The 24,686-nt window shown below is 45.8% G+C and overlaps 1 protein-coding gene across 1 annotated transcript in view; it reads left to right on the forward strand.

Annotated features, from left to right (window-relative positions):
* Positions 1–21,171, forward strand: part of LOC139383383 (acetylserotonin O-methyltransferase 2) — an 84,475-nt gene extending 63,304 nt beyond the window's left edge. Inside the window, exon 9 of the mRNA XM_071127907.1 lies at positions 20,562–21,171. Within this exon, the coding sequence (XP_070984008.1) occupies positions 20,562–20,773 (212 nt within the window). The 3' untranslated portion in view covers positions 20,774–21,171. The remainder of the gene's footprint in view (positions 1–20,561) is intronic.
* Positions 21,172–24,686: the final 3,515 nt, after the last annotated feature.

Genomic DNA, 24,686 nt, shown 5'->3' on the forward strand with positions numbered 1-24,686 from the left:
GAAGCGTGGATTCCAATTGGTCAGACCAGCGTTGAATGGTTCTAGTCACTGGTACATCCTGTTTGAGTTTCTGCCTATAAGACGGTAGGAGCAAGATGGAGTCATGGTTGGATTTGCCGAAGGGAGGGTGGGGAAGGGCTTTGTATGCATTGCAGAAGTTAGAGTAGCAGTGGTCTAGTGTATTACCCCCCGTGCGTAGTGAAATCAATATGCTGATATAATTTATGTAGCCTTGTTCTCAAATTTGCTTTATTAAAATCTCCAGCTACGATAAATGCAGCCTCAGGATATAAGGTTTCCAGTTTATATAGAGTCCAGTGAAGTTACTTTAGGGCCATCTTGGTGTCTGCTTTAGGGGGAATGTACACAGCTGTGATGATAAATTACGAGAATTCTCTTAGAAGGTAATATGGCCGGCATTTGATTGTGAGGAATTCGAAGCCGGGTGAGCAGAAGAACTTGAATTCCTGTCTGTTGTTATGATTACACCATGAGTTGTTACACCCCCCGCCCGGTGTTATCTCTGTTGGCACGATGCATGGAGAACCCCGGTGGCTGAACCGATTCCGACAGCATATCCCAAGAGAGCTATGTTTCCGTGAAACAGAGAATGTTACAATCTCTGATGTCGCTTTGGAAGGCAACCGTTGCTCAAATTTCGTCTACCTTGTTGTCAAGAGACTGGACATTGGCGAGTAGTATGCTAGGGAGCGGTGGGCAATGTGCACATCTACGGAGTCTGACCAGGAGGCTGCTCCATCTGCCCCTTCTGCGGCGCCATTGTCTTGGGTTGGCTACTGGGATTAGATCCATTGTCCTGGGTGGTTGTCGAAACAGAGGATCCGCTTCGGGAAAGTCGTATTCCTGGTCGTAATGTTGGTAAGTTGACGTTGCTCTTATAACCAATAGTTATTCCCGGCTGTTTGTAATAAGACTTAAGATATCCTGGGGTTACAATGTAAGCAATAATACATACAAAAACACAATACTGGTAGTTTCCTAAGGACTCGAAGCGAGGTGATCATCTCTGTCGGCGCCATCTTTTATAGTGGGGGTGCAGGAAAATATATGTTTTTGAGCATATTTTATATGGTTGAAATACTGACAGCTTTTATCTCACAGTGTCAATCACTGAAAAATACAGAGAGCTCAAGAGATGCTGAGAATAAATACTGTAATGCTTCACAACCTTTTCCCGAGACAAAATTTACATTTGGTGCATAATATTGTACTGCAAGAAATACTTAATTCCGCAGGAGTTCATTTCATATCAGACTACATGTGAGTCCAAATTTCATGTACTATTCCATTTAACCCATCTCAAGTTCAAAGGTGTGGAGTATCATTTCAACTTTCTCATTTGTTGTTAATGTGAGAATAGTAGATTAGTCTTTCACAATATCACAGTCTTTCACATTAATACTCAAAGTAAATGATCCTTATAAATTGTATTCTGTGTGAGATTTTAAAGTAATCAGTTCAAGGACATATACGTCTGGTGTATTAGAAGCAATTATTGGTACTATGATTGTCTACAAAATATTTGTTTATTTACACGAAGATTGACCGTCAAGATAGACATTTTTCCATTCGCTATGATGTGGGATCCTGTTTTCTGCTAACAATGCCAACAGTACCACTGTACAATCTCCTGGTGTTGTGCCCTTAACCCCCATAATGGCTTTCCCTCAACGGACACTGCACTGCTGCTGACTCTGTGTCAACTTGGGTTGAGAAAGGAGAAGATACATTTCCCTTCTAACCCATGGACAATAAAGTTGTATTCTATTCCACTTTGGAGTCATCCACTTCTTTATCCAGCATATTGTCCATCAAGAGGGCTGGACAGCCCCGACAACACAAGCTAGCTCCCCTCGTAGTCTTCTCCAGGAACAATATGTATGCGGTCTAGCATTATTGTCTGAAAAAGAGCCTGACACACTGCCTAGAACCTGACGAGGCCATTCAACCACAGCCTCGACCTCTAGAGACTCAGACAACAAGTTGTGCATCTGAAGGACTATGTTAGATAGACGTGTTGCCATAATGGATCAGAATAACCTTCGGCACAGTCTAAATGTCAGGGCAGTCTACCCCATCACAGAAAAGTTCCAGAAATGTAACCAGTGTTATCAAATCATATTGGTCACATACACATATTTAGCAGATGTTATTGCAGGTGTATTGAAATGCTTGTGTTTATAGCTCCAACAGTGCAGTAGTATCTAAAAATTCACAACAACACACATCTAAAAATAAAATAATGGAATTAAGAAATGTATAAATATTAGGAGGAGCAATGTCGGAATGGCATTGACTAAAATGCAGTAGATTAGAATACAGTATATACATGTGAAATGAGTAAAGCAGTATGTAAACATTTTTAAAGTGGCCAGTGATTCCATGTATACTGGGCAGCAGCCTCTACGGTGCAGGGTTGAGTAAACCCAGCTTTGATGCACCTGTACTGACCTCGCCTTCTGGATGATAGTGGGGTGAACAGGCAGTGGCTCGGGTGGTTGATGTCCTTGATAATCTTTATGGCCTTCCTGTGACATCAGGTGCTGTAGGTGTCCTGGGGGGCAGGTAGTTTGCCCCCGGTGATGCGTTGGGCACACCGCACCACCCTCTGGAGAGCTCTGCAGTTGTGGGCGGTGCAGTTGCCATACCAGGCGGTGGTACAGTCCAACAGGATGCTCTCATTTGTGCATCTGTAAATCTAAATGTTCTGCCCTTGTAAAGTACCATTAATTATAACAAAATGACCAAATGTATCGTTCACACAATTCAACAAGTGGTAAGTTATTTTTCACAAGAATTGCTACACCTCTTCTTCTGGATGTAAATGATGAGAAAAACACATGACCCCCCTTGTTGTAATTTCAGGTGCTCCTTATCATCCAAATGAGTTTCTTGCAACAGGGCGATATCAATATATATATATTTTTTAAAGCCAGTAGTTTCTTCCTTTTAATGGGGTTATGGCTCCCTCTAATGTTCCATGTACATACACTCAGTCTGTTACCTGCCATTGCACTTTGACCAATCAATATCCAGACTGAATCCTACTGTAAACATGGGGTGGTACCTTTTCCCATGTGTTGAACTCTCCTCAATCTCACCGAGCATAAACAAACAATATGAACCCTGAACCCGAACTATACTAAACCCAAAAATTAAACGTTCAAAGATCCAAAAGGGGGTTTCCCACTAGCTAACATGCAGGGGATTTCAACTTTCCAATGTAGACTCTTAAGTCTGCATTGCCACTCAACAGCCTCATCCTTTAAATATATGGACATGAAAATCAATAGAAGAAGATTGAGGCTCTTCCACCTAAAACCAAGCCTGGGCACCAATATGGATTCACACACATCTCAGTCTGAGCTACAGTGGCAGTTACTTTAGCAAGAAAAATAATAAAGATACCAATATCACTGAACCGGAGTACGTGAGAACTCACCCCACTGCTTCATGATCAGATTCAAATAAAAAGTTATCCAATGCTGCGGGGGTGCAGCTTAATGTTATTTACCCGAGAGAGTCAATAAACGCAGCAGCCTCTTCAGGTGTGTAGAGTTTTTTTTAGGTGATCCGTTGACCATAACCTTCAATGTGGCTGGGTACAACAGTAGTCCATCTTCACTCTCTTGAGTCTATTCCTCACCTCATCAAACGCTTTGAATAATCATTGAAGAATGAGACCTTTGGACCTTTACGTTGACTACCATCAGAGCCGATGTTTCTAGCCGTGTCCATGACGCGCTACTTGTCGGTGAAGTTGTGGAACTTTATACCCACCGGCTGTGGGCGCTGGTTGGGACTGGGTATCGGTGCTTGAGAGCGATGGGCTCTGTCCAGCTTCACATGACCTGCCTTAGTGTCCATTTGTAGGTAGCCAGGGATCCATTCCTCAATTTTTTTTACAGAACGTGTCCCTCCAGTGTTTTCCGGGAGTCCCACAACACGGATATTTAATCTGCGTCCTCGATTATCCAAGTCGTCATTGTGCTCTGCCATTTCACGCACCTGTTTCTCAAGTGCCTTTATCTTAGTGTCTATTGATGTAGTTGAAGTTTCCACAGTAGCAATTCTTCCTTCCACCTCATCAACATGCTTGACAACCCTCTGTAGTTCAGCTGAATGGCCCGCTATTGCTTCCAAGACCGTTCCTTTCTTAACATCGATGACTTTAGTAATGTTATACGTCCTCCTTTGAATCCCTTACTGCTGCTCGATCATCCTATTTTTCTAACTTAATTGAGGAAAATAAGAACAATCCGAAATTCCTTTTTGATACTGTCGCAAAGCTAACTAAAAAGCAGCATTCCCCAAGAGAGGATGACTTTCACTTTAGCAGTGATAAATTCATGAACTTCTTTGAGGAAAAGATTATGATTATTAGAAAGCAAATTACGGACTCCTCCTTAAATCTGCGTATTCCTTCAAAGCTCAGTTGTCCTGAGTCTGCACAACTCTGCCAGGACCTAGGATCAAGAGAGACGCTCAAGTGTTTTAGTACTATATCTCTTGACACAATGATGAAAATAATCATGGCCTCTAAACCTTCAAGCTGCATACTGGACCCTATTCCAACTAAACTACTGAAAGAGCTGCTTCCTGTGCTTGGCCCTCCTATGTTGAACATAATAAACGGCTCTCTATCCACCGGATGTGTACCAAACTCACTAAAAGTGGCAGTAATAAAGCCTTTCTTGAAAAAGCCAAACCTTGACCCAGAAAATATAAAAAACTATCGGCCTATATCGAATCTTCCATTCCTCTCAAAAATTTTAGAAAAGGCTGTTGCGCAACAATTCACTGCCTTCCTGAAGACAAACAATGTATACGAAATGCTTCAGTCTGGTTTTAGACCCCATCATAGCACTGAGACGGCACTTGTGAAGGTGGTAAATTACATTTTAATGGCATCGGACCGAGGCTCTGCATCTGTCCTCGTGCTCCTAGACCTTAGTGCTGCTTTTGATACCATCGATCACCACATTCTTTTGGAGAGATTGGAAACCCAAATTGGTCTACACGGACAAGTTCTGGCCTGGTTTAGATCTTATCTGTCGGAAAGATATCAGTTTGTCTCTGTGAATGGTTTGTCCTCTGACAAATCAACTGTAAATTTCGGTGTTCCTCAAGGTTCCGTTTTAGGACCACTATTGTTTTCACTATATATTTTACCTCTTGGGGATGTTATTCGAAAACATAATGTTAACTTTCACTGCTATGCGGATGACACACAGCTGTACATTTCAATTAAACATGGTGAAGCCCCAAAATTGCCCTTGCTAGAAGAATGTGTTTCAGACATAAGGAAGTGGATGGCTGCAAACTTTCTACTTTTAAACTCGGACAAAACAGAGATGCTTGTTCTAGGTCCCAAGAAACAAAGAGATCTTCTGTTGAATCTGACAATTAATCTTAATGGTTGTACAGTCGTCTCAAATAAAACTGTGAAGGACCTCGGCGTTACTCTGGACCCTGATCTCTCTTTTGAAGAACATATCAAGACCATTTCAAGGACAGCTTTTTTCCATCTACGTAACATTGCAAAAATCAGAAACTTTCTGTCCAAAAATGATGCAGAAAAATTAATCCATGCTTTTGTCACTTCCAGGTTAGACTACTGCAATGCTCTACTATCCGGCTACCCGGATAAAGCACTAAATAAACTTCAGTTAGTGCTAAATACGGCTGCTAGAATCCTGACTAGAACCAAAAAAATTGATCATATTACTCCAGTGCTAGCCTCTCTACACTGGCTTCCTGTCAAAGCAAGGGCTGATTTCAAGGTTTTACTGCTAACCTACAAAGCATTACATGGGCTTGCTCCTACCTATCTCTCTGATTTGGTCCTGCCGTACATACCTACATGTACGCTACGGTCACAAGACGCAGGCCTCCTAATTGTCCCTAGAATTTTTAAACAAACAGCTGGAGGCAGGGCTTTCTCCTATAGAGCTCCATTTTTATGGAACGGTCTGCCTACCCATGTCAGAGACGCAAACTCGGTCTCAACCTTTAAGTCTCTACTGAAGACTCATCTCTTCAGTGGGTCATATGATTGAGTGTAGTCTGGCCCAGGAGTGGGAGGGTGAACGGAAAGGCTCTGGAGCAACGAACCGCCCTTGCTGTCTCTGCCTGGCCGGTTCCCCTCTTTCCACTGGGATTCTCTGCCTCTAACCCTATTACAGGGGCTGAGTCACTGGCTTTACTGGGGCTCTCTCATGCCGTCCCTGGAGGGAGTGCGTCTCCTGAGTGGGTTGAGTCACTGATGTGGTCATCCTGTCTGGGTTGGCGCCCCCCCCCCCCCCTTGGGTTGTGCTGTGGCGGAGGTCTTTGTGGGCTATACTCAGCCTTGTCTCAGGATGGTAAGTTGGTGGTTGAAGATATCCCTCTAGTGTTGTGGGGGCTGTGCTTTGGCAAAGTGGGTGGGGTTATATCCTTCCTGTTTGGCCCTGTCCGGGGGTGTCCTCGGAGTGGGCCACAGTGTCTCCTGACCCCTCCTGTCTCAGCCTCCAGTATTTATGCTGCAGTAGTTTATGTGTCGGGGGGCTAGGGTCAGTTTGTTATATCTGGAGTACTTCTCCTGTCCTATTCGGTGTCCTGTGTGAATCTAAGTGTGCGTTCTCTAATTCTCTCCTTCTCTCTTTCTCTCTCTCGGAGGACCTGAGCCCTAGGACCATGCCCCAGGACTACCTGACATGATGACTCCTTGCCCCAGTCCACCTGGCTGTGCTGCTGCTCCAGTTTCAACTGTTCTGCCTTATTATTATTTGACCATGCTGGTCATTTATGAACATTTGAACATCTTGGCCATGTTCTGTTATAATCTCCACCCGGCACAGCCAGAAGAGGACTGGCCATCCCACATATGCTCTCTCTAATTCTCTCTTTCTTTCTCTCTCTCGGAGGACCTGAGCCATAGGACCATGCCCCAGGAATACCTGACATGATGACTCCTTGCTGTCCCCAGTCCACCTGACTGTGCTGCTGCTCCAGTTTCAACTATTCTGCCTTATTATTATTCGACCATGCTGGTCATTTATGAACATTTGAACATCTTGACCATGTTTTGTTATAATCTCCACCCGGCACAGCCAGAAGAGGACTGGCCACCCCACATAGCCTGGTTCCTCTCTAGGTTTCTTCCTAGGTTTTGGCCTTTCTAGGGAGTTTTTCCTAGCCACCGTGCTTCTACACCTGCATTGCTTGCTGTTTGGGGTTTTAGGCTGGGTTTCTGTACAGCACTTTGAGATATCAGCTGATGTACGAAGGGCTATATAAATAAATTTGATTTGATTTGATTTGATTTTGAATCACCAGTTCCATTGTGCCTGGATCCGCAGTGGTGTTAGCTTCGCTAACGTTAGCTAGCTCCTCCTGCACATCTACAGGGATGGAGGTTTTGGTCGAGTTCTTTGTAGTTCTGCTGGGCATGTTGTCGGAAATTTTTGAGAAGTAGCCGTCTAGACTCATTGTAGGAGAACTTATTTAGCAAATTCTACCACTTTTTCAACCTACAAAATGTATGTAGAAAGAGATGTATGAATGCCACGGGAGCTCGCTGAAACAGGGTGTTCTCTCTATGGCGCCATTTTGTCCCCTGCTCGCCAAATATTTATATATTCTTAATTCCATTCCTTTTCTTTAGATTTGTGTGTATTGTTGTGAAATTGTTAAATATTACTGTTAGATATTACTGCACTGTTAGAGATGGAAACACAAGCATTTCGCTACACATGCAATAACATCTGCCAAACATGTGTATGTAACAAATAACATTTGATTTGATCTGATAACTAGCTATAAAAGGATTCAATTTCCCTGGGTTCTGCATTAGACTCAGACCTATACAGAGCTAATATCTGTTGTTCTGGTCAGCAGTGAGCCCTCCTGATTAATATCTGTTGTTCTGGTCAGCAGTGAGCCTGCCCGATCCCATGTGTTGTTCTGGTCAGCGGTGAGCCTGCTCGATCCCATGTGTTGTTCTGGTCAGCAGTGAGCCTGTCCGATCCCATGTGTTGTTCTGGTCAGCAGTGAGCCCTCCTGATTAATATCTGTTGTTCTGGTCAGCAGTGAGCCTGCCTGATCCCATGTGTTGTTCTGGTCAGCGGTGAGCCTGCCCGATCCCATGTGTTGTTCTGGTCAGCAGTGAGCCCTCCTGATCCCATGTGTTGTTCTGGTCAGCAGTGAGCCTGCCCGATCCCATGTGTTGTTCTGGTCAGCCTGTCTGATCCCATGTGTTGTTCTGGTCAGCAGTGAGCCTGCCTGATCCCATGTGTTGTTCTGGTCAGCAGTGAGCCTGTCCGATCCCATGTGTTGTTCTGGTCAGCAGTGAGCCCTCCTGATCTCATGTGTTGTTCTGGTCAGCAGTGAGCCCTCCTGATTAATATCTGTTGTTCTGGTCAGCGGTGAGCCTGCCCGATCCCATGTGTTGTTCTGGTCAGCAGTGAGCCTGCTCAATCCCATGTGTTTACATTTGTGTGTATTGTTGTGAAATTGTTAAATATTACTGTTAGATATTACTGCACTGTTAGAGATGGAAACACAAGCATTTCGCTACACATGCAATAACATCTGCTAAACATGTGTATGTAACAAATAACATTTGATTTGATCTGATAACTAGATATAAAAGGATTCAATTTCCCTGGGTTCTGCATTAGACTCAGACCTATACAGAGCTAATATCTGTTGTTCTGGTCAGCAGTGAGCCCTCCTGATTAATATCTGTTGTTCTGGTCAGCAGTGAGCCTGCCCGATCCCATGTGTTGTTCTGGTCAGCGGTGAGCCTGCTCGATCCCATGTGTTGTTCTGGTCAGCAGTGAGCCTGTCCGATCCCATGTGTTGTTCTGGTCAGCAGTGAGCCCTCCTGATTAATATCTGTTGTTCTGGTCAGCAGTGAGCCTGCCTGATCCCATGTGTTGTTCTGGTCAGCGGTGAGCCTGCCCGATCCCATGTGTTGTTCTGGTCAGCAGTGAGCCCTCCTGATCCCATGTGTTGTTCTGGTCAGCAGTGAGCCTGCCCGATCCCATGTGTTGTTCTGGTCAGCCTGTCTGATCCCATGTGTTGTTCTGGTCAGCAGTGAGCCTGCCTGATCCCATGTGTTGTTCTGGTCAGCAGTGAGCCTGTCCGATCCCATGTGTTGTTCTGGTCAGCAGTGAGCCCTCCTGATCTCATGTGTTGTTCTGGTCAGCAGTGAGCCCTCCTGATTAATATCTGTTGTTCTGGTCAGCGGTGAGCCCTCCTGATCCCATGTGTTGTTCTGGTCAGCAGTGAGTCTGCCCGATCCCTTGTGTTGTTCTGGTCAGCGGTGAGCCTGTCCGATCCCATGTGTTGTTCTGGTCAGCAGTGAGCCCTCCTGATTAATATCTGTTGTTCTGGTCAGCAGTGAGCCCTCCTGATCCCATGTGTTGTTCTGGTCAGCGGTGAACCTGCCCGATCCCATGTGTTGTTCTGGTCAGCGGTGAGCCTGTCCGATCCCATGTGTTGTTCTGGTCAGCAGTGAGCCTGTCCGATCCCATGTGTTGTTCTGGTCAGCAGTGAGCCTGCCCGATCCCATGTGTTGTTCTGGTCAGCAGTGAGCCTGTCCGATCCCATGTGTTGTTCTGGTCAGCAGTGAGCCTGCCCGATCCCATGTGTTGTTCTGGTCAGCAGTGAGCCTGCCCGATCCCATGTGTTGTAAATTATTTGTAATTTATTTTTTTACTTATTTTGTTCATAATGTTGCTGCTACCGTATCTTATGACCGAAAATATATTTTGGACCTCAGAACAGAGATTACTCACCTCGAACTGGAAGATTTTTTCTTTGACGAGTCCGACGCGAGGGATATACTGTTTTCTACTGTTTTCTGGGGAACAGGCCCAAATCCCTGTCATTTGCGTGAAGAAAAGACAGCGAAAAAGGGGGCGGAGGTCGGGCTGCCTTCTGAGAATTAGTTGGCGAGTGAGTAAACCCCACTGCCATCCGTTCTATTGGCCAATGTTCCAATCATTGGAAAATAAAATGGATGATCAATGACCAAGATTATCCTGTCAACATGACATTAAAAACTAATATCTTAGGTTTCACCGAGTCGTGGCTGAATTATGACACGGACAATATAAAGCTGATGGGATTTTCCATGCACCGGCAGGACAGAGAAGCTATGCCTGGTAAGACATGGCTTTGAGGAGTATACCACCTCAGTCATTGGCTTCATCAATAAGTGCATTGATGATGTCGTCCCCGCAGTGACTGTACGTACATATCCCAACTAGAAGCCATAGATTACAGGTAACATCCGCATCTAGCTAAAGGCTAGAGCTGCAGCTTTCAAGGAGCGAGACACTAATCCGGACGCTTATAAGATATCCCGCTATGCCCTCAGACGAACCATCAAAAAAGCAAAGCGTCAGTACAGGATTAAGATTTAATCATACTAGACAGGCTCTGAAACTCGTTGGATGTGGCAGGGCTTGAAAACTATTACGGACTACAAAGGGAAACCCAGACGCGAGCTGCCCAGTGACGTGAGCCTACAAGATGAGCTAAATGCCTTTTATGCTCGCTTCGAGGCAAGCAACACTGAAGCATGCATGAGAGCACCAGCTGTTCTGGACGACTGTGTGATAACGCTCTCAGTAGCCGATGTGAGCAAGACCTTTAAACAGGTCAACATTCACAAAGCCACGGGGTCAGACAGATTACCAGGACGTGTACTCAAAGCATGCCCGGACCAACTGGCAAGTGTTTTCCCTGACATTTTCAACCTCTCACTGGCCACGTTTGTAATATCTAAATGTTTCAAGCAGACCATCATAGTCTCTGTGTCCAAGGAAGCGAAGGTAACATTCCTAAATGATTACCGCCCCATAGCACTCACGTCGGTAGCCATGAAATGCTTTGAAAGGCTGGTCATGGCTCACATCAACAGCATCCACCCGGGTACCCAATTTGCATACATATCCACAGATAACGTTAGCTAGCTCCTCCTGCACATCTACAGGGATGGAGGTTTTGGTCGAGTTCTTTGTAGTTCTGCTGGGCATGTTGTCGGAAATTTTTGAGAAGTAGCCGTCTAGACTCATTGTAGGAGAACTTATTTAGCAAATTCTACCACTTTTTCAACCTACAAAATGTATGTAGAAAGAGATGTATGAATGCCACGGGAGCTCGCTGAAACAGGGTGTTCTCTCTATGGCGCCATTTTGTCCCCTGCTCGCCAAATATTTATATATTCTTAATTCCATTCCTTTTCTTTAGATTTGTGTGTATTGTTGTGAAATTGTTAAATATTACTGTTAGATATTACTGCACTGTTAGAGATGGAAACACAAGCATTTCGCTACACATGCAATAACATCTGCCAAACATGTGTATGTAACAAATAACATTTGATTTGATCTGATAACTAGCTATAAAAGGATTCAATTTCCCTGGGTTCTGCATTAGACTCAGACCTATACAGAGCTAATATCTGTTGTTCTGGTCAGCAGTGAGCCCTCCTGATTAATATCTGTTGTTCTGGTCAGCAGTGAGCCTGCCCGATCCCATGTGTTGTTCTGGTCAGCGGTGAGCCTGCTCGATCCCATGTGTTGTTCTGGTCAGCAGTGAGCCTGTCCGATCCCATGTGTTGTTCTGGTCAGCAGTGAGCCCTCCTGATTAATATCTGTTGTTCTGGTCAGCAGTGAGCCTGCCTGATCCCATGTGTTGTTCTGGTCAGCGGTGAGCCTGCCCGATCCCATGTGTTGTTCTGGTCAGCAGTGAGCCCTCCTGATCCCATGTGTTGTTCTAGTCAGCAGTGAGCCTGCCCGATCCCATGTGTTGTTCTGGTCAGCCTGTCTGATCCCATGTGTTGTTCTGGTCAGCAGTGAGCCTGCCTGATCCCATGTGTTGTTCTGGTCAGCAGTGAGCCTGTCCGATCCCATGTGTTGTTCTGGTCAGCAGTGAGCCCTCCTGATCTCATGTGTTGTTCTGGTCAGCAGTGAGCCCTCCTGATTAATATCTGTTGTTCTGGTCAGCGGTGAGCCTGCCCGATCCCATGTGTTGTTCTGGTCAGCAGTGAGCCTGCTCAATCCCATGTGTTTACATTTGTGTGTATTGTTGTGAAATTGTTAAATATTACTGTTAGATATTACTGCACTGTTAGAGATGGAAACACAAGCATTTCGCTACACATGCAATAACATCTGCTAAACATGTGTATGTAACAAATAACATTTGATTTGATCTGATAACTAGATATAAAAGGATTCAATTTCCCTGGGTTCTGCATTAGACTCAGACCTATACAGAGCTAATATCTGTTGTTCTGGTCAGCAGTGAGCCCTCCTGATTAATATCTGTTGTTCTGGTCAGCAGTGAGCCTGCCCGATCCCATGTGTTGTTCTGGTCAGCGGTGAGCCTGCCTGATCCCATGTGTTGTTCTGGTCAGCGGTGAGCCTGCCCGATCCCATGTGTTGTTCTGGTCAGCAGTGAGCCCTCCTGATCCCATGTGTTGTTCTAGTCAGCAGTGAGCCTGCCCGATCCCATGTGTTGTTCTGGTCAGCCTGTCTGATCCCATGTGTTGTTCTGGTCAGCAGTGAGCCTGCCTGATCCCATGTGTTGTTCTGGTCAGCAGTGAGCCTGTCCGATCCCATGTGTTGTTCTGGTCAGCAGTGAGCCCTCCTGATCTCATGTGTTGTTCTGGTCAGCAGTGAGCCCTCCTGATTAATATCTGTTGTTCTGGTCAGCGGTGAGCCTGCCCGATCCCATGTGTTGTTCTGGTCAGCAGTGAGCCTGCTCAATCCCATGTGTTTACATTTGTGTGTATTGTTGTGAAATTGTTAAATATTACTGTTAGATATTACTGCACTGTTAGAGATGGAAACACAAGCATTTCGCTACACATGCAATAACATCTGCTAAACATGTGTATGTAACAAATAACATTTGATTTGATCTGATAACTAGATATAAAAGGATTCAATTTCCCTGGGTTCTGCATTAGACTCAGACCTATACAGAGCTAATATCTGTTGTTCTGGTCAGCAGTGAGCCCTCCTGATTAATATCTGTTGTTCTGGTCAGCAGTGAGCCTGCCCGATCCCATGTGTTGTTCTGGTCAGCGGTGAGCCTGCTCGATCCCATGTGTTGTTCTGGTCAGCAGTGAGCCTGTCCGATCCCATGTGTTGTTCTGGTCAGCAGTGAGCCCTCCTGATTAATATCTGTTGTTCTGGTCAGCAGTGAGCCTGCCTGATCCCATGTGTTGTTCTGGTCAGCGGTGAGCCTGCCCGATCCCATGTGTTGTTCTGGTCAGCAGTGAGCCCTCCTGATCCCATGTGTTGTTCTGGTCAGCAGTGAGCCTGCCCGATCCCATGTGTTGTTCTGGTCAGCCTGTCTGATCCCATGTGTTGTTCTGGTCAGCAGTGAGCCTGCCTGATCCCATGTGTTGTTCTGGTCAGCAGTGAGCCTGTCCGATCCCATGTGTTGTTCTGGTCAGCAGTGAGCCCTCCTGATCTCATGTGTTGTTCTGGTCAGCAGTGAGCCCTCCTGATTAATATCTGTTGTTCTGGTCAGCGGTGAGCCCTCCTGATCCCATGTGTTGTTCTGGTCAGCAGTGAGTCTGCCCGATCCCTTGTGTTGTTCTGGTCAGCGGTGAGCCTTTCCGATCCCATGTGTTGTTCTGGTCAGCAGTGAGCCCTCCTGATTAATATCTGTTGTTCTGGTCAGCAGTGAGCCCTCCTGATCCCATGTGTTGTTCTGGTCAGCGGTGAACCTGCCCGATCCCATGTGTTGTTCTGGTCAGCGGTGAGCCTGTCCGATCCCATGTGTTGTTCTGGTCAGCAGTGAGCCTGTCCGATCCCATGTGTTGTTCTGGTCAGCAGTGAGCCTGCCCGATCCCATGTGTTGTTCTGGTCAGCAGTGAGCCTGTCCGATCCCATGTGTTGTTCTGGTCAGCAGTGAGCCTGCCCGATCCCATGTGTTGTTCTGGTCAGCAGTGAGCCTGCCCGATCCCATGTGTTGTAAATTATTTGTAATTTATTTTTTTACTTATTTTGTTCATAATGTTGCTGCTACCGTATCTTATGACCGAAAATATATTTTGGACCTCAGAACAGAGATTACTCACCTCGAACTGGAAGATTTTTTCTTTGACGAGTCCGACGCGAGGGATATACTGTTTTCTACTGTTTTCTGGGGAACAGGCCCAAATCCCTGTCATTTGCGTGAAGAAAAGACAGCGAAAAAGGGGGCGGAGGTCGGGCTGCCTTCTGAGAATTAGTTGGCGAGTGAGTAAACCCCACTGCCATCCGTTCTATTGGCCAATGTTCCAATCATTGGAAAATAAAATGGATGATCAATGACCAAGATTATCCTGTCAACATGACATTAAAAACTAATATCTTAGGTTTCACCGAGTCGTGGCTGAATTATGACACGGACAATATAAAGCTGATGGGATTTTCCATGCACCGGCAGGACAGAGAAGCTATGCCTGGTAAGACATGGCTTTGAGGAGTATACCACCTCAGTCATTGGCTTCATCAATAAGTGCATTGATGATGTCGTCCCCGCAGTGACTGTACGTACATATCCCAACTAGAAGCCATAGATTACAGGTAACATCCGCATCTAGCTAAAGGCTAGAGCTGCAGCTTTCAAGGAGCGAGACACTAATCCGGACGCTTATAAGATATCCCGCTATGCCCTCAGACGAACCATCAAAAAAGCAAAGCGTCAGTACAGGATTAAGATTTAATCATACTAGACAGGCTCTGAAACTCGTTGGATGTGGCAGGGCTTGAAAACTATTACGGACTACAAAGGGAAACCCAGACGCGAGCTGCCCAGTGACGTGAGCCTACAAGATGAGCTAAATGCCTTTTATGCTCGCTTCGAGGCAAGCAACACTGAAGCATGCATGAGAGCACCAGCTGTTCTGGACGACTGTGTGATAACGCTCTCAGTAGCCGATGTGAGCAAGACCTTTAAACAGGTCAACATTCACAAAGCCACGGGGTCAGACAGATTACCAGGACGTGTACTCAAAGCATGCCCGGACCAACTGGCAAGTGTTTTCCCTGACATTTTCAACCTCTCACTGGCCACGTTTGTAATATCTAAATGTTTCAAGCAGACCATCATAGTCTCTGTGTCCAAGGAAGCGAAGGTAACATTCCTAAATGATTACCGCCCCATAGCACTCACGTCGGTAGCCATGAAATGCTTTGAAAGGCTGGTCATGGCTCACATCAACAGCATCCACCCGGGTACCCAATTTGCATACATATCCACAGATAACGTTAGCTAGCTCCTCCTGCACATCTACAGGGATGGAGGTTTTGGTCGAGTTCTTTGTAGTTCTGCTGGGCATGTTGTCGGAAATTTTTGAGAAGTAGCCGTCTAGACTCATTGTAGGAGAACTTATTTAGCAAATTCTACCACTTTTTCAACCTACAAAATGTATGTAGAAAGAGATGTATGAATGCCACGGGAGCTCGCTGAAACAGGGTGTTCTCTCTATGGCGCCATTTTGTCCCCTGCTCGCCAAATATTTATATATTCTTAATTCCATTCCTTTTCTTTAGATTTGTGTGTATTGTTGTGAAATTGTTAAATATTACTGTTAGATATTACTGCACTGTTAGAGATGGAAACACAAGCATTTCGCTACACATGCAATAACATCTGCCAAACATGTGTATGTAACAAATAACATTTGATTTGATCTGATAACTAGCTATAAAAGGATTCAATTTCCCTGGGTTCTGCATTAGACTCAGACCTATACAGAGCTAATATCTGTTGTTCTGGTCAGCAGTGAGCCCTCCTGATTAATATCTGTTGTTCTGGTCAGCAGTGAGCCTGCCCGATCCCATGTGTTGTTCTGGTCAGCGGTGAGCCTGCTCGATCCCATGTGTTGTTCTGGTCAGCAGTGAGCCTGTCCGATCCCATGTGTTGTTCTGGTCAGCAGTGAGCCCTCCTGATTAATATCTGTTGTTCTGGTCAGCAGTGAGCCTGCCTGATCCCATGTGTTGTTCTGGTCAGCGGTGAGCCTGCCCGATCCCATGTGTTGTTCTGGTCAGCAGTGAGCCCTCCTGATCCCATGTGTTGTTCTAGTCAGCAGTGAGCCTGCCCGATCCCATGTGTTGTTCTGGTCAGCCTGTCTGATCCCATGTGTTGTTCTGGTCAGCAGTGAGCCTGCCTGATCCCATGTGTTGTTCTGGTCAGCAGTGAGCCTGTCCGATCCCATGTGTTGTTCTGGTCAGCAGTGAGCCCTCCTGATCTCATGTGTTGTTCTGGTCAGCAGTGAGCCCTCCTGATTAATATCTGTTGTTCTGGTCAGCGGTGAGCCTGCCCGATCCCATGTGTTGTTCTGGTCAGCAGTGAGCCTGCTCAATCCCATGTGTTTACATTTGTGTGTATTGTTGTGAAATTGTTAAATATTACTGTTAGATATTACTGCACTGTTAGAGATGGAAACACAAGCATTTCGCTACACATGCAATAACATCTGCTAAACATGTGTATGTAACAAATAACATTTGATTTGATCTGATAACTAGATATAAAAGGATTCAATTTCCCTGGGTTCTGCATTAGACTCAGACCTATACAGAGCTAATATCTGTTGTTCTGGTCAGCAGTGAGCCCTCCTGATTAATATCTGTTGTTCTGGTCAGCAGTGAGCCTGCCCGATCCCATGTGTTGTTCTGGTCAGCGGTGAGCCTGCTCGATCCCATGTGTTGTTCTGGTCAGCAGTGAGCCTGTCCGATCCCATGTGTTGTTCTGGTCAGCAGTGAGCCCTCCTGATTAATATCTGTTGTTCTGGTCAGCAGTGAGCCTGCCTGATCCCATGTGTTGTTCTGGTCAGCGGTGAGCCTGCCCGATCCCATGTGTTGTTCTGGTCAGCAGTGAGCCCTCCTGATCCCATGTGTTGTTCTGGTCAGCAGTGAGCCTGCCCGATCCCATGTGTTGTTCTGGTCAGCCTGTCTGATCCCATGTGTTGTTCTGGTCAGCAGTGAGCCTGCCTGATCCCATGTGTTGTTCTGGTCAGCAGTGAGCCTGTCCGATCCCATGTGTTGTTCTGGTCAGCAGTGAGCCCTCCTGATCTCATGTGTTGTTCTGGTCAGCAGTGAGCCCTCCTGATTAATATCTGTTGTTCTGGTCAGCGGTGAGCCCTCCTGATCCCATGTGTTGTTCTGGTCAGCAGTGAGTCTGCCCGATCCCTTGTGTTGTTCTGGTCAGCGGTGAGCCTGTCCGATCCCATGTGTTGTTCTGGTCAGCAGTGAGCCCTCCTGATTAATATCTGTTGTTCTGGTCAGCAGTGAGCCCTCCTGATCCCATGTGTTGTTCTGGTCAGCGGTGAACCTGCCCGATCCCATGTGTTGTTCTGGTCAGCGGTGAGCCTGTCCGATCCCATGTGTTGTTCTGGTCAGCAGTGAGCCTGTCCGATCCCATGTGTTGTTCTGGTCAGCAGTGAGCCTGCCCGATCCCATGTGTTGTTCTGGTCAGCAGTGAGCCTGTCCGATCCCATGTGTTGTTCTGGTCAGCAGTGAGCCTGCCCGATCCCATGTGTTGTTCTGGTCAGCAGTGAGCCTGCCCGATCCCATGTGTTGTAAATTATTTGTAATTTATTTTTTTACTTATTTTGTTCATAATGTTGCTGCTACCGTATCTTATGACCGAAAATATATTTTGGACCTCAGAACAGAGATTACTCACCTCGAACTGGAAGATTTTTTCTTTGACGAGTCCGACGCGAGGGATATACTGTTTTCTACTGTTTTCTGGGGAACAGGCCCAAATCCCTGTCATTTGCGTGAAGAAAAGACAGCGAAAAAGGGGGCGGAGGTCGGGCTGCCTTCTGAGAATTAGTTGGCGAGTGAGTAAACCCCACTGCCATCCGTTCTATTGGCCAATGTTCCAATCATTGGAAAATAAAATGGATGATCAATGACCAAGATTATCCTGTCAACATGACATTAAAAACTAATATCTTAGGTTTCACCGAGTCGTGGCTGAATTATGACACGGACAATATAAAGCTGATGGGATTTTCCATGCACCGGCAGGACAGAGAAGCTATGCCTGGTAAGACATGGCTTTGAGGAGTATACCACCTCAGTCATTGGCTTCATCAATAAGTGCATTGATGATGTCGTCCCCGCAGTGACTGTACGTACATATCCCAACTAGAAGCCATAGATTACAGGCAACATCCGCATCTAGCTAAAGGCTAGAGCTGCAGCTTTCAAGGAGCGAGACACTAATCCGGACGCTTATAAGATATCCCGCTATGCCCTCAGACGAACCATCAAAAAAGCAAAGCGTCAGTACAGGATTAAGATTTAATCATACTAGACAGGCTCTGAAACTCGTTGGATGTGGCAGGGCTTGAAAACTATTACGGACTACAAAGGGAAACCCAGACGCGAGCTGCCCAGTGACGTGAGCCTACAAGATGAGCTAAATGCCTTTTATGCTCGCTTCGAGGCAAGCAACACTGAAGCATGCATGAGAGCACCAGCTGTTCTGGACGACTGTGTGATAACGCTCTCAGTAGCCGATGTGAGCAAGACCTTTAAACAGGTCAACATTCACAAAGCCACGGGGTCAGACAGATTACCAGGACGTGTACTCAAAGCATGCCCGGACCAACTGGCAAGTGTTTTCCCTGACATTTTCAACCTCTCACTGGCCACGTTTGTAATATCTAAATGTTTCAAGCAGACCATCATAGTCTCTGTGTCCAAGGAAGCGAAGGTAACATTCCTAAATGATTACCGCCCCATAGCACTCACGTCGGTAGCCATGAAATGCTTTGAAAGGCTGGTCATGGCTCACATCAACAGCATCCACCCGGGTACCCAATTTGCATACATATCCACAGATGACGCAATCTCAATCACACTCCACACTGCCCTTTCCCACCTGGACAAAAGGAACACCTATGTGAGAATGCTGTTCATTGACTACAGCTCCGTATTCAACACCATAGTGCCCACAAAGCTCATCACTAAGCTAAAGACCCTTGGAAAAAAACTCCTCCCTCTGCAACTGGATCCTGGACTTCCTGACAGGCCGCCCCAAGGTGGAAAGGGTAGGCAACAACACATCTGCCACGCTGATCTTCAATACTGGGGCCCCTCAGGGGTGTGTGCTTTGTCCCCTCTTCTACTCCCTGTTCACCCACGACTGCATGGCCAAACACGACTCCAACACCATCATTAAGTTTGCTGATGACACAGCAGTGGTAGGCCTGATCACCGACAACGTTGAGACCCTATAGGGAGGAGGTCAGAAACCTGGCCGTGTGATGCCAGGACAACAACCTCTCCCTTAATATGTTCAAGACAAAGGAGCTGATCATCGTCTGACCGTAAGGCCAAAAGGCTCCTTAACAGCTTCTACCCCCAAGCCATAAGACTGCTGAACAATTAATAAAATGGCCACCGGACTATTTACATTGACATCCCCCCAACCCCATTTGTTTTTTACACTGCTGCTATGCTGTTTATTATCTATGTATAGTCACTTCACCCCTACCTACATGTACAAATTACCTACACTAACCTGTACCCCCACACATTGACTCAGTAGCGGTACCCCTGTATATACCCTCGTTATTGTCATTTTAGTTTATTTGGTAAATATTTTCTTAACTCTTTCTTGAACTGCACTGTTGGTTGGTTAAGGGCTTGAAAGTCGGCATTTCACAGTAAGGTCTACACATGTTGTATTCGGCGCATGTGACAAATAAAGTTTGATTTGATAAAGTTTGATTTGATTTGTATCTGCTTCTTAAATTCAATTTGTTTGGCAGCGCTCTCCTTCTTTTTGTGTGAGGCATGTTGGGTTATGTGGCCCCTCAGGAAGACCTTTAAAGCCTCCCAGGCCACTCCAGGAGATGGGGGGAAGGGTAGATTTTCTTTGTACAAGTCAATTTGAGCATTCAAAGAACCTGAAGTAAACATCCAATAATTAACTGCAATTAAGGATCCTCCTACGAAAATGACTTAATTTACTAAAGGGGACAAAGCAGAGATTCACATCAGACCTCAGATATCAGATTCACATCAGATATCAGTATGCTCCCAATTGTGCATGAGAGGGGGGGAGGCACCACAAGTTGTTGACAGGGCGCACAACAATCAAAACCAAAAAATGCACAACCGGTAGCAATGTTAATCAATCTCTCTCTCTCTGTCTCTCTCTCTCTCTCTCTCTCTCTCTGTCTCTGTCTCTCTCTCTCTCTCTCTCTCTCTCTGTCTCTCTCTCTCTCTCTCTCTCTCTCTCTCTCTCTCTCTCTCTCTCTCTCTCTCTCTCTCTCTCTCTCTCTCTCTCTGTCTCTCTCTCTCTCTCTCTCTCTCTCTCTCTCTCTCTCTCTCTCTCTCTCTCTCTCTCTGTCTCTCTCTCTCTCTCTCTCTCTCTCTCTCTCTCTCTCTCTGTCTCTCTCTCTCTCTGTCTCTCTCTCTCTCTCTCTCTGTCTCTGTCTCTCTCTGTCTCTGTCTCTCTCTGTCTCTCTCTCTCTCTGTCTCTCTCTCTCTCTGTCTCTCTCTCTCTCTCTCTCTCTATAGGTGGTGGGGTTCTGTTAGTGGAGGCTCTACTGTTTGAGAACCGTCGAGGTCCGGTCATGGCTCAGATCTTCTCCCTCAACATGTTGGTCCAGACGGAGGGGAAGGAGCATCCTCCCTCTCAGTACTCTAACATGCTCTCTTTCGCTGGTTTCCACAACGTCCAGGTCTGTCGGACAGGGAAATCCTACGATGCCATCCTGGCCATCAAATGAACCTGTCAGGCTGTTTAGACCATGAAATCTCTATTGTTTAGACAATGAAATCTCTATGGTTCAGACTGGATATCTTAGGAAGTATCTATCTTGTGTGAAGCCTCCATGTTAGCAGTCTGTCTGCATGAACCTCACCCTTCAGATGCAGCCGACCCGATAGTTTCCTGGTGACTCTGTTATTGGCTAGCTAAGATGACATCACAGTGTTATTGTTTTTACTCTTTTTTTTTTACTCAAATATTTTGTTTTTCCGTGCATATAGTCTGTATATTATCTGAGATGTGATAGTGATGTTATTCTCACTTCGAAGACGAGGAAAAATGTGGGCATAACTGTAATGTTAGACCTGTTAGTAACCTGTTAGTAATTTCCTATTAAAGGAGTTTCCTCAGCAACAACCCATCGTACAGTTATGTTTCTACAGGATACAGTGAGTACACTGGTACCAGAGGTCTGATCCACACACTAGACACAGATGTCAGAATGTCTATTCCACGTTGGTTCAACGTCATTTTGTGGAAACAACGTTGATTCAACCAGTGTGTGGCCTGTGGGCAGTCTCTGCTGTTACTCTCTTAACAGCTCTCCTGCTCTATCTAGTGTCACATCTGTGCATCGATTCCTGAAGAACAATTATTTAAGTAGGTTACTGTTCAATGTCCAGGGAGAAGAGAAGGAGTTTTTGCAAGTTAAAAAATATATTTTTTGGGACCCATATCTAACCCCTTTTTTTTGTGTAGGCACAAAACTACCTCCATACTTCCATAGATTTTTTAAAACCGGTGACACTTGTGGGGGTCGTAGTGAGAGTCTCCTGTTCATGAAAGTAGTTTGTTGGCCAAACCGTTCGGGCGCTACAGCCATAGGGTTAGGGTTAGGGTTAGGGTTATATTCGTGATGTCTCATGCTCTGACCAAGACAGCTGTAGCTCGGCCTCCTTCCACAGCAGATGCGGAAGGCTGCTATAGACGTATAACCCTAATCTAGTCAGCTCGGCCTCCTTCCACAGCAGGTGTGTAAGGCTGCTATAGACGTATAACCCTAATCTAGTCAGCTCGGCCTCCTTCCACAGCAGATGTGGAAGGCTGCTATAGACGTATAACCCTAACCTAGTCAGCTCGGCCTCCTTCCACAGCAGATGTCACTCTCAACGGTCTAGCTCTAGCTGGGATGTGTGAACCCCACCTTTATCCTCTAGACTCTTTGCTTCACCACTAATTGGTCCTTGAGTTGTTATTAAGCACTAGTCCTACCAGTCTCTATATGATTTCCCTGTGGTTGAGTGTTTCCCCTCTGTGATGTATCTAGTTTAAAGTGTGAAGACCTTTAGTCAACTTAGTCTCACTACTCTGCCCGTCGGCTATGTATCGCTTGGAAAATAAAACTTAGATAGATCGATAAGACAATTAAATGAATCACTACTGGACACACCTTCCTCCTTGTCTTTTAATGGTAACTCATTCTGTCCTAGAGCATTGATCCCCGTTTCCAGTGTCCCGGTAGCGGGGAGTGTCAGAGTTGTTATCTCCCGTGCCGTTAACTGTCTTTGAGAAAACCTTTTACTCGAGACAAAATAAGACTACCGTTTATTTTTGAAAACACTCTGTTTTTTGTCTTTTACAATCAAACACACTTCAAAATACACAATTTGTTACTCGGTTACACACAGTGTTAATCAAAAACATGCAAATGCCTTAATGCTCTATAATGCCTGGTACAAGGAGAACACTTATCTCTAATAAAATATAATACTTCAACTTAATTACCTTTTAAAAGATGACAGGGAGACCCACGAGATCAGGAGCGGTGTTTCAATTGGTCAGAGTGCTGAGAATTTAGTTTATGTATCGATCTCTCCTATGAGGAATCGTTGGTTCAACTAAATTTCGAGATTCAAGTTAGACTGAGTACTCTAACCTGCCATCAGGTTGGATAGTAGTGTCAAATAACCCGCAACCGCGATTCCAGGGCAAGGCACTGTGTTACAACAGTACACGTGTCACTGGGTCAGTCGGAGACAGAGTCGATTCGAACAATTTTCCAACCGTTCTCAGCAGGTGGTAATTCTGCCGTTGATCTACCGCAGTGTCTGGGGCCCGCAGTGTCTGGGGCAAGACTTTGTCACAACGGTACACTCGGTCCAAACGTATGCTGCACACAGGGTCAACTGGTCGATAGGTAAACGGACTCTTACCCTGGTATCCAGCAAGTTAGAATCTTTAAGTAATTTGAGTCAGGTGGCAAATACCCGAAGTCAAATGGTTGTCTAAATTAATTCAGAATTCAAGAAGTCAGCACCAAAGTAATGGCAAATGTCTCTTTATATACCTTTTGATTCTCTGCACCCGATCCGCTGCTCCTCCCATTGCCTCAGAGCAGAGAGGGTGATGACATATCTTACAACAGGAAATACTTTTCTTACAGTGCGCATATGGGCCTCTGTTTATGACAGTGCCCTTACCCTATCAGCAATGAGTCTATCAGCTGTTCTCATTCAGAGGTGTCACTTGAGGCAGAGGGTGATTCTTCCTGACACCAGTCAGGTTCAGTAGTTGGTTGGCTTGAGTCGTCTTCTGGTGGCTTTGCCCAATCCGGTATTTCAGTAGGCGAGGTCATCTCTGTCTCTACCCTTGGTGGGTAAGACAGGGAAAGAGGACCAGGAGGTAGATCCATTTGGCGTTTTACTACAGCTGCTATAGACGTATAACCCTAACCTAGTCAGCTCGGCCTCCTTCCACAGCAGATGTGGAAGGCTGCTATAGATGTATAACCCTAACCTAGTCAGCTCGGCCTCCTTCCACAGCAGATGTGGAAGTCTGCTATAGACGTATAACCCTAATCTAGTCAGCTCGGCCTCCTTCCACAGCAGGTGTGGAAGGCTGCTATAGACGTATAACCCTAACCTAGTCAGCTCGGCCTCCTTCCACAGCAGGTGTGGAAGGCTGCTATAGACGTATAACCCTAACCTAGTCAGCTCGGCCTCCTTCCACAGCAGATGTGGAAGGCTGCTATAGACGTATAACCCTAACCTAGTCAGCTCGGCCTCCTTCCACAGCAGATGTGGAAGGCTGCTATAGACGTATAACCCTAATCTAGTCAGCTCGGCCTCCTTCCACAGCAGGTGTGGAAGGCTGCTATAGACGTATAACCCTAACCTAGTCAGCTCGGCCTCCTTCCACAGCAGGTGTGGAAGGCTGCTATAGACGTATAACCCTAACCTAGTCAGCTCGGCCTCCTTCCACAGCAGATGTGGAAGGCTGCTATAGACGTATAACCCTATTCTAGTCAGCTCGGCCTCCTTCCACAGCAGGTGTGGAAGGCTGCTATAGACGGATGCGGTGGATTGAGCCGCAGCCTATGCAAAAAAAACATGACCGATTTTAAACTGACAGATTTTGATGGTAATTTTTTCATTCTGTTAATTAGATTGATGCACCAGTGCGTCAATAGACTCTAGGGGGGTTTCAAGTTCATTTTCCCCCCAGGTTGCTTGAGAAAAAAGTGTGAAGCATGTGCGCTAATAAGCAACACCCCCCAAGTGTGTGATTCAGCCTGTGACGTTCGTTCAGGTGAAGACTCTGGGAGCTGATGGGGACAACATCCCTGGGATACAGCCGGAACCCAATTTTCATACTTGAGTAAAAGTAAAGATAACATAATATAAAATGACTCAAGTGAAATTCACCCAGTAAAGTACTACTTGAGTAAAAGTAAAAGTATTTGGTTTTAAATATACTTAAGTATCAAAAGTAAAACTATCAATGCAAGTCCCAGGTCTGGGACATGCTACCTGTCCCAGACCTGCTGTTTTCAAGTCTCTAGAGACAGCAGGAGCGGTAGAAATACTCTGAATGATCGGCTATGAAAAGCCAACTGACATTTCCTCCTGAGGTGCTGACCTGTTGCACCCTCG

This window comes from Oncorhynchus clarkii, chromosome 25 (assembly GCF_045791955.1).
Source record: "Oncorhynchus clarkii lewisi isolate Uvic-CL-2024 chromosome 25, UVic_Ocla_1.0, whole genome shotgun sequence".
NCBI lineage: Eukaryota > Metazoa > Chordata > Actinopteri > Salmoniformes > Salmonidae > Oncorhynchus > Oncorhynchus clarkii.